The sequence below is a fragment of the Sardina pilchardus genome, chromosome 14 (genome assembly GCF_963854185.1).
Source record: "Sardina pilchardus chromosome 14, fSarPil1.1, whole genome shotgun sequence".
In the NCBI taxonomy this organism is placed as follows: domain Eukaryota; kingdom Metazoa; phylum Chordata; class Actinopteri; order Clupeiformes; family Clupeidae; genus Sardina; species Sardina pilchardus.
Window position 1 is genome coordinate 16,157,049 of NC_085007.1, and position 13,999 is coordinate 16,171,047.

Consider the following 13,999-nt stretch of genomic DNA (forward strand, 5'->3'; position numbering starts at 1 on the left):
GAAACATCACACCGCTCAGTAACACAGGCCATACATTATGTTTCTCTCCGCTTGACACCATGTCAGCGAGTTAGAAATCATTTTACAAAATCTCTGGTCTGGCTTGACTGAGCGGTTGCCAGGTTGTGGGCTACCAGCAGGATGGGGCCAACCAAAAGGAAACCTTGAGGTAGAAGCTCTACAGGAAAATATGTACAACAAACTCACCCGCAAAACCACATGTATGTCTCAACGCAGTTTTACAGGAAAAACTAAGTCAGCACTCTATGGAATACTTTATGGCAAACATAAATCAACAGAAAGGATTAATTAAGTCCACTTTATATGAACAGTTCTTATTACAATGTTATCAAGCAAGTAATAAATACTAATATTTGCTTCATAGATGTTATTACATGTTAACCATATACTTAATCTCAACCAATTACAACTACATCTAGTACATATAATATAAACACAATGTACATGTAAGCAGTAAGTATTAATATTGCATTGCCATTGCATTGCAATATTACAGGCATAATTACACATCAATACGTCTGATATATAAACATGACTAAAGAATATGTAAATAGATAATAACGAATATAAATAAATTGGGGCGCAGAGGGTAGTCTCTACCTCTGCCGTCAGTGGCGTAGCCGTGGCCGTGTGGGCACAGCTTCTTGTACTTGGCGGTGCCAGGCAGCGGGCAGAGCTCGCACTGGTTGCCCCAGCCCCGGCCCCCGTCACAGCAGCACTGGGACTTGGTGGAGGGGGTCCTGCTGCTGGAGGACATCTGGCACATGGTCTGCAGCACCTCTGTGAAGCAGAAGCCTTCCCGGTAGTCTGCGCACACAACAAAAATAGATGCATGACACATGAAGAGAAATCTGTGCGTAACATAAAATAACCTAAGACAAACGGTGCGTGCATTCCTTAACTGACACAAGTATATTGTTGAAATGTTAATAAAAAAAATGACCAGTTGGCAATGTAGCATAATAGTTATATATATATTATTAAGTTCAAAATACTGAAATGATCTGCACACTATTCAAAAAGTCTTGATATAGGTATAATATGAGAGACGGTGTGGTCAGTGTGTAGCTGTTGGGGGTGAGGCTCACCTAAGCACTGCGTGCGGGTGGAGTCCGGCTGGAAGCCCTCCCCACACTCACACATGTAGCTGCCAATGGTGTTCACACAGCGGCCGTTCTCACAGATACCCGGCTTAGTGCGGCACTCGTTCTCATCTGAGAGAGAAGGAGGGAGGGAGGGAGAGAGAGAGAGAGAGAGAGAGAGGGAGAGAGGGAGGGAGGGAGGAAGGGAAATAGAGAGGGAGAGAGAGACAAAATTATGGAAAGAGGATGAGAGGGTGCTTACGGTAAGTCAAAGATTACAAATGCTGTTAGAAACTTGTTTTGTCTCACCACAGTGATGCCATGCAGGGATTAGAAACAGTTCAAAGGTCAAAAATCAAATCAAAATTAACTCAATTTTGGGGTGAATGTACCCGAAAACAGGAATAAACTAATTTCACTTGTTCCATAGTGAAAAGGCCATTTTCAAATTTAGATTACTGGTTAATAATGGCATTTATCTTTCCAATTAACTTTTATTAGAATATCATTCAAAAGTGCACAGGCTTGGAAAGTCACCTGCCCACACAGTTTTCCCTGGATCCTAAATTTAGTCTTTACGAATCTGTGTCTACCCTGTATAATAGGCCTATTATGACTTTGTAAGATGGATTACCAATCCAACACTATCTGACTGCCTTTTCTAAATATGTAGTTTAAATGACTGAAACATGTGAAATAACATAAAATAAAATAAAATATCTTGGTTTAGTGTCACACAGTTGGTAGCAACGTCCATAAGTTAAAGCCAGGGCTTAATGCAAGGAACATTTTGGTGCCTCAATTAAGACTATTAGACATTGTTGAAGATCTTATAGCACAATGCCTTCTTTGATTTAAGCTGGCATAAATCAATTTGTAAAGGTAATGTCATTATTAAAGGAATGCTATTAACCGTTCTTCTATAACGCTTTAACTGGTTACCTTTTAGAGGAGAGACCTTGGAACACAAACTGGAACATAAAAATAATGTTTCAGAACGAACCAAAATGAAAAACGTTCTGTTTTTAGCCCCTGATGCCATGTGACACTAATTTCCTCAGGAAGAGAAGGAGCGCTGAGACTGAGCGCCACTGACCTTGGCACAGCTCATCGTCCAGGCGCCGCGTCATGCCAACCGGGCACACACACATGAAGGTGCCGATGAGGTTCTTACAGGCCATGCCCCGAGACTCACAGTCATGCAGCCCCTCCGCACATTCATCCAGGTCTGGACAGAGAGGGAAAGAGAGGGGGAAATAGAGAGGGGAAGAGAGAGAGAGAGAGAGAGAGGGGGAGAGAGAGAGGAAAAGGGAGAGAGAGAGGGAGAGAGAGAGAGGGAGAGAGAGAGGGAGAGGGAGGAAAAGGGAGAGGGAGGGAGGGAGAGAGAAAGAGAGAGAGAGAGAGAGAGGGAGAGGGAGGGAGGGAGAGAGAGAGAGAGAGAAAGAAAGGGAGAAGGAGAGTCTCATTATCAATATAATTATCATTTCTTTGGCATTGGTAAACAAACTACAAAGTGCGTTAGGGAAATATCCTTGAATGCAGAGCAAACGTTGGAATAGCATAAAATAAATGAAAGACCGATGACCGTATCCAATTATATTATGGTCCACCATTCATCACACCTTTGGGTTTTTCCGCGTCTACACTTAGGGTTTCTGTTATGATAGTCTCCTCAGGAAATGGGTTATGTTTCGGCGAATGATGTCACACTTATGTCAGTTGGCTGTCCGTCTGAACACCTTGTTATGATTGGAGTCGGAGACCGTTCTTTAATAACGCTCGCGAGGCGAGGGTCCGGCGCGGGGCCGGCGCGGGGCCGGCGCGGGGCCTACTATACCTTTGCACATCCTGCGGTCCTCTCGGAGCGTGTACCCGGCCGGACAGCTGCACTCGTAGCTGCCGAACGTGTTGATGCAGCGGAAGGCGCAGAGCAGCGGGTTCTGCCCGCATTCGTTGATGTCTGAGTCAAACACATCAAAAGCAAACGAATACGGGTCAAGTGAAATCAAAACAGGGGAGGTGACCTAAGATACACAAGAAACTACACATGACAACATACTGTAAAAGCAGAACTAAATCGATTTTATGATTTATAAAACAGCAACTTGACTCGGGACACACCTCATCGTTTTGGCCTGAGAATCAGAATGATGCGTATCACTCAGCATGACAACATCAACAACAGCAGAAAATAAGTGAATTAGACCGAACTGAAACAGTGCCACAGAGGCACTCGGACAAAAACTGTACAAATTCTCTGATCCAAGGAAGCACTCTGTCTTTTCTTCTCTTCAGTATTACACAAGTGAATTGTGTTACTCATTCTCTCCTTTGCCTGCATCACACATCCCCTTCATGTGGAGCGTCTAGCATCTCAGAACTTGGACTTGCATGGCCACCGTCAGATGACGTTCATACTGATATGTACATACTTTTATTAGATCAGATTAGATTCAACTTTATTGTCATTGTGCAGAGTACAAGTACACAGACAATGAAATACAGTTTGTGCCCAGAAGTGCAAAAAAGCAGAAAGGTGCAATGTGATAGATATACAAAGTATAGACAGGTGGTGCATAGACAGGACAAGAAATATAATGCAGTGTAGACAGCAATATATACAGTAGTTGGTATACTTATGTCTATACTGCACTACATTTATTGTCCTACTGTATCTATGCACATAGAAGGAGTCTATACAAAGTCACTTCTTTTGCACAACTAGAGAGTGGAGCAGCGACCAGAGATGAAAGTGTGGAGGAAAGAAAGTCCAACAGCACTACAGTGCCCTGCATGAAGTCTTGGGTTTCCACCGGGTATCGCCAGATAATTTAATAATAATAATAATAATAATAATAATAAAAATGATGAGTAATCTAGAACAGTGAGTGATATACCATTTCTGTTGCAGTTCCATGGGTCAAATTCAATCAAACACAGAAAATGTAATTAAATGTCTCGACGTAATTAAGGATTTTCATTAAACATCCATTACATTGTAATTGACCAGATGATTTAATTTCCTATAAAAAAATGTTTCCTTACCAGTGCCATTATTTTCTAGGGAAATCTTTGGCTTGCATAGCATTACTGTATATGACATTTCCTCCACATTATATATGGACATCTGTGCTTTTCATTAAAAACTGAAGACTGAGTACCAACATTGAACTTTCCCCAACAACAAGCACAATCGGCATACTTTTGGTGCATACATCAAAATAAGGAGTAGTCTATGTTTCTAGTCTGTATGATTTTGGACCCTTGTGTTTAGTCAGATATGCCCTTGCAGTCTTGTAAACTGTAATACGCTGCAACTTATATGAAATCCTATTGATGCAACATTAACTGATAAACTGATAAACACAGCCTTCTATCAAAATGAGTACAGCTATAGGAGAATGGATGGGGTCTCTTTGAGTATACCTGACACATCCTCATTTCAGTGAGTAACTGATAAATGGCCAGTGTCATTTCAAGTAAGAGTAGTGTACCTTCGCAAGTCATCATGGGTCCTGGTTCAAAGCCATCCTCACAGGTGCACTCGAAGCCCCCGATCGCGTTGGTGCAGGTGCCGTTACCGCATGGGTTTCCCACCAAACACTCATCAACGTCTGCGTGCGCACACACACACACGCACACACACACACACACACACACACACACACACACACACACACACACACACACACACACACACAGACACCTCAGGAGATTAGGAATGACAACCTCACTGTTAAGTACCAGTCTAGACATTTCTCTCAAGGGTAAACTACATCACAATTACTCAGCTCATTCAGATACACTGCATTATATATGCTAAAGTTTACGTTTACGCGTTTTGTCACTACCAAATCATTATTTTACTACAGCTGAATTTATCATGCTTTGGGGAGCAATCGTTTTAAAGATGTCTGCAGAATGTTTCCACACATTAATGCATCTTAGCATATTCCACATTAGCAACACACTGCTGAACGTGAATGGGAGTGAATGGGGTGGCTGTCTCACCAATACAGTGCACGCCGGTGTAGTTGAGTGTGTAGCCCATAGGACATTCACAGCGGAAGGAGCCGTCAGTGTTGATACAGTGGCCGTTGTAGCAGATGCCTGGATTCTCCACACATTCATTCAGGTCTGGCAGAGAGAGAGAGAGAGAGAGAGAGAGAGAGAGAGAGAGAGAGAGATGGAAATGGAGGGAGAGATGGAGTGGTATAACCATAGGACTTAGATAACCACAAATCCAGATGTAAACAAAGATTCATCTCTGCGCTATGCTTTGTTGTGCTTCCAAATCAATTCATCCAAATAACGTTCAAATGAAAGCAAATACAACATTTTTCCAGTATCACAAACAGAATGCCAACAACGTTCAAATACTACAGGCCCACAGCTACCATTCCCTGGAAACTGACTTACTGATGACAAAAATGTGTAGCTTAACATGATTTAGGTGAATCCTTACCGATACGCGAGTCGTCAAAGCCGGGGATTATACGAAGCCAAATGGACAGAGATCCTTGAATCCAGCTTTAGTGGAGGAAAGGGACATTCAAATGGCATTAAATAACAGAGGTCTTCAGTGATGTGAATGTGTCTGTGAGCCTCTCATAGAGAGAGCCACCTCTGTGTCAGTGGGGACAGGCATCTGTGAGCCTTTGATGTGGACAGGTCTGTGTCAGTGATGGACGAGGTCTGTGGTCAGTGATGGGGACAGGTCTGTGTCAGTGATAGCGACAGGTCTGTGTCAGTGATGGGGACAGGTCTTGTGTCAGTGATGGACAGGTCTGTGACAGTGATAGCGACAGGTCTGTGTCAGTGATGGGGACAGGTCTGTGTCAGTGATGGGGACAGGTCTGTGTCAGTGATGGACAGGTCTGTGACAGTGATAGCGACAGGTCTGTGTCAGTGACAGTGACAGGTCTGTGTCAGTGATGGACAGGTCTGTGACAGTGATGGGGACAGGTCTGTGTCAGTGATGGACAGGTCTGTGACAGTGATAGCGACAGGTCTGTGTCAGTGATGGGGACAGGTCTGTGTCAGTGATGGGGACAGGTCTGCGTCAGTGATGGGGGCGGACACGTCTGTGCCAGTGATGTGGAGAGGTCTGTGCGTGTCTCACCATCGCCTTCCTTGGGGCAGAGCTCACAGGGGTCCCCCCAGCCCTCCTTGGGCATGTTGCTGCAGCAGCACTTAGCCTTGGTGGTGTTGAAGGCCTGCGGGAGCGAGCACTTGCCGTTCTCGAAGCGCGTGAAACAGTAGCTCTCCCGCTTATCTACACAAATAGGGGAGAGGGAGAGCGAAAACAAGCCGAGATGAAATGGTGCCTTATGACAAGACAGAGTCCTCCAGAGGACAACCACGTTCTGTGTAGGTAAAATAAACGTACATACACATAACAGTGGCATTCAGCAAGACAATGGTGGAACGGTTCCTAAGAAATTTCTAGTCTTAACCGGCTACTCATCATCGAAAACAAACTAACAAACATGGCATTGATAGCGTTCTGTAAACCAGACACTTGCATACAAATTTGATGAATACTTGGACACAACACAGGCCGTTCATTTCTCTTTCTCTGAAACAGAAACTATTCAGTTTACAGACAGTGAGGAATGTTTTCTGCCCTCAGCAAACTCCACTTATTCAAAGCACATGGGTGAAGTAATTGAATAAGGGCATTACACAGGGTCACTTCAGGGAAAATTCCACACGAACACAAACAACTTAATGGCGCAAATAGGTGCAGTTTGAACAGAACGTTGGAATGGCCCACTTCAGCCTACACATAATTCACCTACAGGAAGTCAAGTAACTATGAAGCAAATTATGGTAACGATTTCGTTTCACCTCATTAAAAAAGCTCCTACTGAAACATCATCACTCTTTAAAAGCAGTTAGCACTCAATTAGCAGGCAGTGTTTTCAGACATTAAAACACCAAGGCTACTTTCACACAAATTTTATACCGAATGTGTGTATATGTGTGTATGGTTTTTTTTGTGGGACGGAGAGAGAAGTACCATAACATCTGCGTCCGTTCTCCGACAGGATGAACCCAGGCTTGCAAACACACTCAAAGCTGCCAGGATTGTTGAAACAGGTCCCAAACAGGCAGATGTTCGGATCTTCCACACACTCATTGACATCTGTTTAAGAAGAGGGACAGAGTAGCAGGAGAAGAGAGGGAGAAGACAGGGAAGAGAGAGAGAGAGAGAGAGAGACAGACAGAGGAGAGAGAGAGAGAGAAAGAGAGAGATAAGAAAGAGAAGAGGAAAAGAGAGAGAGAAAGAGAGAGAGAGGGAGAGATAGAGAGAGAAAGAGAGAGAGAGAGAGGGGGAAACAAACAGAGACTGATTCTATCCATCAACACATTTGCCCAGAGAGAGAGAGAGCGAGAGCGAGAGAGCACACTGTAAACAAGCAGGGGGTGTATTTGGAAGACTGTGACACACTGCCCAGAAAAGTCACACAACTGCAGCTGAATGACTAATACATCTCAGTCACCCAACCCGATACAAGACTAGTGATGCATGCACGCTGGCACACACACACACACACACACACACACACACACACACACACACACACACACACACACACACACACACACACACACACACACACACACACACACACACACACACACACACACACACGCCTATTAATCTATGTGTGTGGCCCTACTAGTGGATTGACTAGGGGCTCTGTTGGACAACTAATGATCTAAGAGTCAAACAAGTGGGCCTATTAGCCCATGATGTTGAGAAAGGGCTGCCTTATATGAGCACAAAACCCTGCTGGACAGGACATGAGCAGTCCACTCACTCAACACACACACACAAGAACAGTTGGATAGAGCGGCATGCATTTGACTTGGAAAAAAGACACAGTTAACAGCACTGTTCACAATTCCTGTACAAACTTAAGAGTTGCTTTATTTTCGTTGGCAGAGGCTTTGTTCTCCATCCAACAAAATAAAAATGAAATAAGAGGACAGCTGATGAGATTAACACACACACACACACACACACACACACTCAAAAGTTCATCATCCTGTTGAGTCACCAGTTCACTGAGTCAAACACACACACACACACACACACACACACACACACACACACACACAGTGGCGGATGGACTGGTGCTCTCACCTACACAGTGTTCGTTCTGCACCCTGTAACCTTCGGGGCAGATGCAGCGGAATGACCCGTCCAGGTTCTGACAGGTTCCAGGAGCACAGGTTCCCGGCAGGATGACACACTCGTTCACATCTGTACTCCCACGACAGAAGGAGAGAAGGAGAGAGAGAGAGAAGCAACACAGAAAGAGAGAAAATAAAGAGATGGAGAGATTGAAGACAAATAAAGATATAAATAAAAAAGAGTGAGGCAAGAGAAGACAAAACAAATAAAGGAGCGAGAGAGAGAGAGAGATGGAAAAAAGGAGATATACACGATGAGATAATACTTTTAAAAAACTTGGACCCACAGTGTACCCACTCTGCGATCCAAAAACAAGAATAGCGTCATCAGAACAAGTCTCTGGACACACCAGGTCCCCCCAACTCACCAACGCAGTTCTTGCCGTCCAGATTGGGCTCGTAGCCCTCGTCACACAGACACTGGAACGAGCCGATGCTGTTGATGCAGCGGCCGTTCCGACAGATCTGACCGTATGACGTCGTGCACTCATCGATGTCTGTCCGAAAATACAGAAGCAGGAAGACCACAGTGTTACCAAGGCTCAGAGTCCAGAAAGTTCGACGGTGTTTTAAGCCCCAACTTCAAGGCACCTATCCCTAACCTTACCTTACCTTAACCTTAATCTTAACCTTGACCTTAATCTTAACCTTAACCTTAATCTTAACCCTTGCCTAACCCTTGTGCCTTTAATGCAGCACTGCCTGGAAGACAACACTAAGGCTTAAAACACCAAAAGGCGTTCAGCTCCCTAACAAGAGAAGCATACTGTATGTACAGGTATGCATTGTTCATTGTGGTATATGTTCAATCACTGTAAATGGCTGGATTTCAGTGTCTACTAAATGACAAATAATGTCATACTATGTATATGTTGACATGTGAAGTCACACAGGACGTGGATTGAATGTATGGGGATGACGGCAGACAGGCCTACCTGTGCAGTCATTGTTGTGCGTGATCTCAAAGCCGGGGTGACACAGGCAGTTGAAGGAGCCCACGGTGTTCTTGCATGTGCCATTTCCACAAGGCTGACGCACACACTCGTCGATGTCTGGACAACAACAAGAGGAAGGAGCAGAGCGACAGCAAACCAACATTTACAAGTTTTATTACAGTGAAATAAAGGAGATGTTTGAACAAAATGTCAACACAGTTCCAAGCCAAAAGATAAAGTAAATAAAGCAAAATCGTTCAATAAAACATTCACTAATGTTACTCAGGGCCAAAAGATAAAGTAAATAGAGTAAAATCTTTCAATAAAACATTAACTAACATTAATCGGGGCCAAAAAGACAGCTTATCCTGCTTCAACGATTCGAGTTGAAATACGTCTGGCTTTACTCGCTGCCCTTGTGAGTGATCCCAAGAGGGTGAACTAACATGACAGAAACCATTAAGAAGACATACGATGTCTCAACAATCCCTCCGCTCGCCACTTCCTGTAATGCATCTTCCACCCGTTAGCATTAGCAGGGGCTAATGGAGGTCACTTCAAACACCACCTTCGCTCCCGAGAGCGCGCGCCGACAGCGCAGACTAAACAAAACAACAGGCGAGGTGCGCGACCGACGCCCACTCACCCAGGCACATCCGCCGGTTGATGGACACCCTGAAGCCGTTGTGGCACAGGCACTCGTAGCCGCCGTCGACGTCCATGCACTCGCCATGGCTGCAGACGTTGGGGATCTCCAAGCACTCGTTCCGGTCTGATGGTTGGCACAATCAGGGGTATGTGGTGGAGGGAGAGAGAGAGGGAGAGAGGGAGAGAGAGAGAGAGAGAGAGAGAGAGAGAGAGAGAGAGAGGGGGAGAGGGAGGGAGAGAGAGAGAGAGAGAGAGGGGGATATGGATAAGGTCACCACATGTACATCTGGGCGCAATTAAACGATCAATCCGGCGAGAATCGAGACGGGAGAGGAGGCGGGAGCGAGTGGAAGAGCGTCCAAACAGAGTGGACGCCAGCGCCAAGCAACACAGAGGAGGAGACAGTGGGAAAATAAGAGGCTGGCATGGTGCTGCTCTCCAGCTGGAGGTGCCGCCTGCCTGACCACACGGGGAACTGGGCGGTAAGGAGAGCAGAAACAGATACCCTGCTGTGTGCCACCGGGGGGGTGGTGGTGGTGGGGGGGGGGGGTCATGCCATTGACGTCTAAGGTCATCTACTGCCAATGAGAGTGCTAGCCAGCGCTTGGTTGAATTCCCCATTGTGATGCGCTCTCTAGAACGCCAACTGACTTCCACATCTTTTCACAGTAGTTGTAGTTTTCCACTGCATTACACTTGTATAACAATATGCCAAACTCATGAGGTTTAAATGAACTGTCACGTTGTAACAGATTTACAAATTAGCGACCTACAGTATTACTGTAGTCCAGAGCACAGCAACATTGTAACGTGCCTGATATAACTTTATTATGCTAAAGCCCCCAGGCACACTAGCAATGACATAGGTGCAGCCCACTCGACTTTTGACTTTCGATGACTTTCGATGACTTTTACTTTCATTCCATCGTTTTCAATACTACAAATAAAACAGTAATAATAATAATTTAAAAATACTACTAATAATTCAATACTACTTATAAAACTTTTATAAATTTTACAATAAAGCTTGTATCAAAGGGTACAGGACGTGGCACAGACAGAACACACTCGAGGGTGCAGTGGCACTAGACGCACAGGGATGGAGTGAGTGGTATGATGGGAGCTGTGAGGTGGTGTGGTGTGGTGTGGTGTGGTGTGAGGTGGTGTGGTGTGGTGTGGTGTAGTATGGTGTGGTGTGGTGTGGTGTGGTGTGGTGTGGTGTGGTGTGATGTGGTGTGGTGTGGTGTGGTGTGGTGTGGTGTGGTGTGGTGTGGTGTGGTGTGGTGTGGTGTAGTGTGGTGTGGTGTGGTATGGTGTGGTGTGTGAGGTGTGGTGTGGTGTGAGGTGGTGAGCTAGGTGTGGTGTGGTGTGGTGTGGTGTGGTGTGGTGTGGTGTGGTGTGGTGTGGTGTGGTATGGTGTGGTGTGGTGCGGAGTGGTGTGGTGTGCTAGGTGTGTTATGGTGTGGTGTGGTGTGGTATGGTATGGTATGGTGTGAGGTGGTGAGCAGTGGTGTGGTGTGGTGTGGCGTGAGGTGGTGTGGTGTGAGGTGGTGAGCAGTGGTGTGGTGTGGTGTGGCGTGAGGTGGTGTGGTGTGAGGTGGTGAGCAGTGGTGTGGTGTGGTGTGGCGTGAGGTGGTGTGGTGTGAGGTGGTGTGGTGTGGTGTGATGTGCTAGGTGTGTTATGGTGTGGTGTGAGGTGGTGAGCGTGGTGCGGTGCGGTGCGGTGAGGTGCGGTGCTCTGGTCCGTACCCATGCAGGCCCCGGTGGGGGAGAGGTTGAAGCCCTCGGAGCACTCGCAGCGGTAGCTCCCGGGACTGTTGATGCAGTCGGCGTTCCTCTGGCACAGAATCTCACCACTGCTGCACTCATCAATGTCTGAGGAAGGACAGAACAGAGAGAGGGAGAGAGAGAGGGAGAGGGGGAGGATGAGAGAGAGGGGGAGAGGGAGGCAGAGAGAACAAGATTGTGTTTGTACAAATACTCTCTCGAGGAACAGGATGGAGGCGGAGAACAGGGATGGAGAAACAGGAATGGAATGAAACGGCGAAAAAAAAAGTCTGGCACCCAGATAAAGAATAATGGAAGTAGTTACCACCAAGCTACTGCTTCTGATGTGTTACAGTAGGCTTAAACTCTCTAACCTGCGGATAAAATGGTATAGTTTGCCTCTTTCTTGAACTAATACCTGCTTGACATGTTTTCTAAAAAAAAGAAAAAGAAGTTTTTGTCTGCACCATGCTTTGTCTAAAAAAAGAGAAAAAGACGCTTTTCAAAAAAAGTCTTTCATATCGAGCTGTAACTGTCAACTTATAAAAAGAAACACTAACTGTAGGCTATTTAATAGAGACTGTCTGTTCGAGGTTGTAGAAACATTTCATGAATGGTTTTTGCAGCTTCCTCTTTTTATTAGACTTCATAAAGTCCCAGTGAACACCAGGACCTTCATTTATATTAAACCTCACAGGAAATGAGGGGGTCTTTTCATGAAGGGAACAGGCAGGCACCGCTAAGAGTTTCCTGTCAAACCACATCTACCGCGCGTGAGTCAGTGCGAAATCGAAGACGTCTGTCTCAACTCCATAATAGCCCATTGAAGGAGCACAGGGCACCAAGCTTTGACGTCCAGGGCAAGGAAAACAAAAGCTTGGATTTCACGTCCGAATGTGTCTGATGGTTAATTGAGTCTTATTATAGAGGGGCAGGAAACTGGGGGGGGGGGGGGGGGGAGAAAATCCAATTACTGGCAAAACTATACAGTGACACGGCGCATTTCTGACAGATTCCTGGCAAGACATTTCTTTAATAAACCTGCAAAGATCACCAAAGATAATCGGAGAAGTAGGTAGATCATATATGGTGGGCCATGCCCTCTGAATCCCATGTTGACTTTAGCAGGACTGCACAGACATTAAGATTGACATGGCGATTATAAATGACTCCAACAAGTACAGTACGAAATTAACATTATGATATAATGTTATATGATATATACTTAATAATGGCTATACATTACAAAACTATACCTATGCCTATGCCTGTTTTGCCTTTTTCTCCGTCTTTGCATATAGATCTGTCGGACTCATAAAAACATCACGACTTGTCCAATCCTGGGAACAGCCCCACCCCCCACACGCCTCCCCTCAGCCCTGCATAGCGCTGCCCTGCTCGGGCCTGCCTGTCACATTTTCCCCTCATCGTGGTGGTTTGGAGGCGAGCGGTGAACCCCAATATAGCAACCGCTAATTACGTCTGCTCCCAGAGGATCGCCCGCTCACCACGGGGTGCCCCAGACCCAGAGCCCCGGCGCCCCTTCCGCTGGAGCACAGACCGGGGGGGTGAGTGTGTGTGTGTGTGTGTGTGTGTGTGTGTGTGTGTATGGGGTCACCACCAGCATGCTGGAGACACTTGAAAAGTAACATTGGTTAGTTGGGTCACATCCCCAGCAGCTCCCCTGGCTCTCTCCCCTTCTCACACACTCACAGACAAATATATGAATCTGTGGTTGCATCAAGACCGGGTGTTGGGTTGCCCCCTGACAAAGGCTAAGTTGGTCAGTTCCTTTCCCCTTGCACCAACCTCCTTCACCACAGCATCCCTCCTCACACACACACACACACACACACACACACACACACACACACACACACACACACACGGCTGGCAGGGAGCAAACAGTGGTTGGATCGTGGGCGGGCCGTGTGGGGGGGTTCAGCGGGGGTGTTGGCTTGCCCTCTACCAAACAGAGCCCCTAATGTAGACTGACACCACATGCAGCGCAGACGACTCTGTGGGGGGAAGTCATGAGAAACGCAGGCAGACGGCAGGGCTAATATTTGAAGAGACAGAAGGAGGGAGAGAGAGAGGGAGAGGGAGAGATAGATAGAGAGAGAGACAGAGAGAGAGGGAGGGAGGGAGAGAGAGGGGGAGGGAGAGACAGAGAAAGAGAGAGAGAGGGCGAGGGCAAGGGGGAGAGAGAGGCAGAAGAGGAGAAGGACAATAAAAGACGAATGGGGGGGAACAGCGGGTGGAGACGCACACGGTGAAACTCAACACACGCTCTGTGTCCTCAGTCTCCATGGCTTCCTGTGTTCTGGGCCTGGAGGTCTCTGC

General features: G+C 46.3%; 1 protein-coding gene across 1 annotated transcript in view; it reads right to left on the reverse strand.

Moving 5' to 3' along the window:
• LOC134101268 (fibrillin-2-like) overlaps window positions 1–13,999 on the reverse strand; it is an 86,752-nt gene that overhangs the window by 9,880 nt on the left and 62,873 nt on the right. The window contains 15 exon segments of the mRNA XM_062554870.1: window positions 622–828; window positions 1,110–1,235; window positions 2,200–2,331; window positions 2,941–3,063; window positions 4,598–4,717; window positions 5,115–5,240; window positions 5,569–5,601; window positions 5,604–5,633; window positions 6,226–6,378; window positions 7,126–7,251; window positions 8,257–8,376; window positions 8,675–8,803; window positions 9,242–9,358; window positions 9,888–10,013; window positions 11,639–11,764. Of these exon segments, the coding sequence (XP_062410854.1) occupies window positions 622–828; window positions 1,110–1,235; window positions 2,200–2,331; window positions 2,941–3,063; window positions 4,598–4,717; window positions 5,115–5,240; window positions 5,569–5,601; window positions 5,604–5,633; window positions 6,226–6,378; window positions 7,126–7,251; window positions 8,257–8,376; window positions 8,675–8,803; window positions 9,242–9,358; window positions 9,888–10,013; window positions 11,639–11,764 (1,794 nt within the window).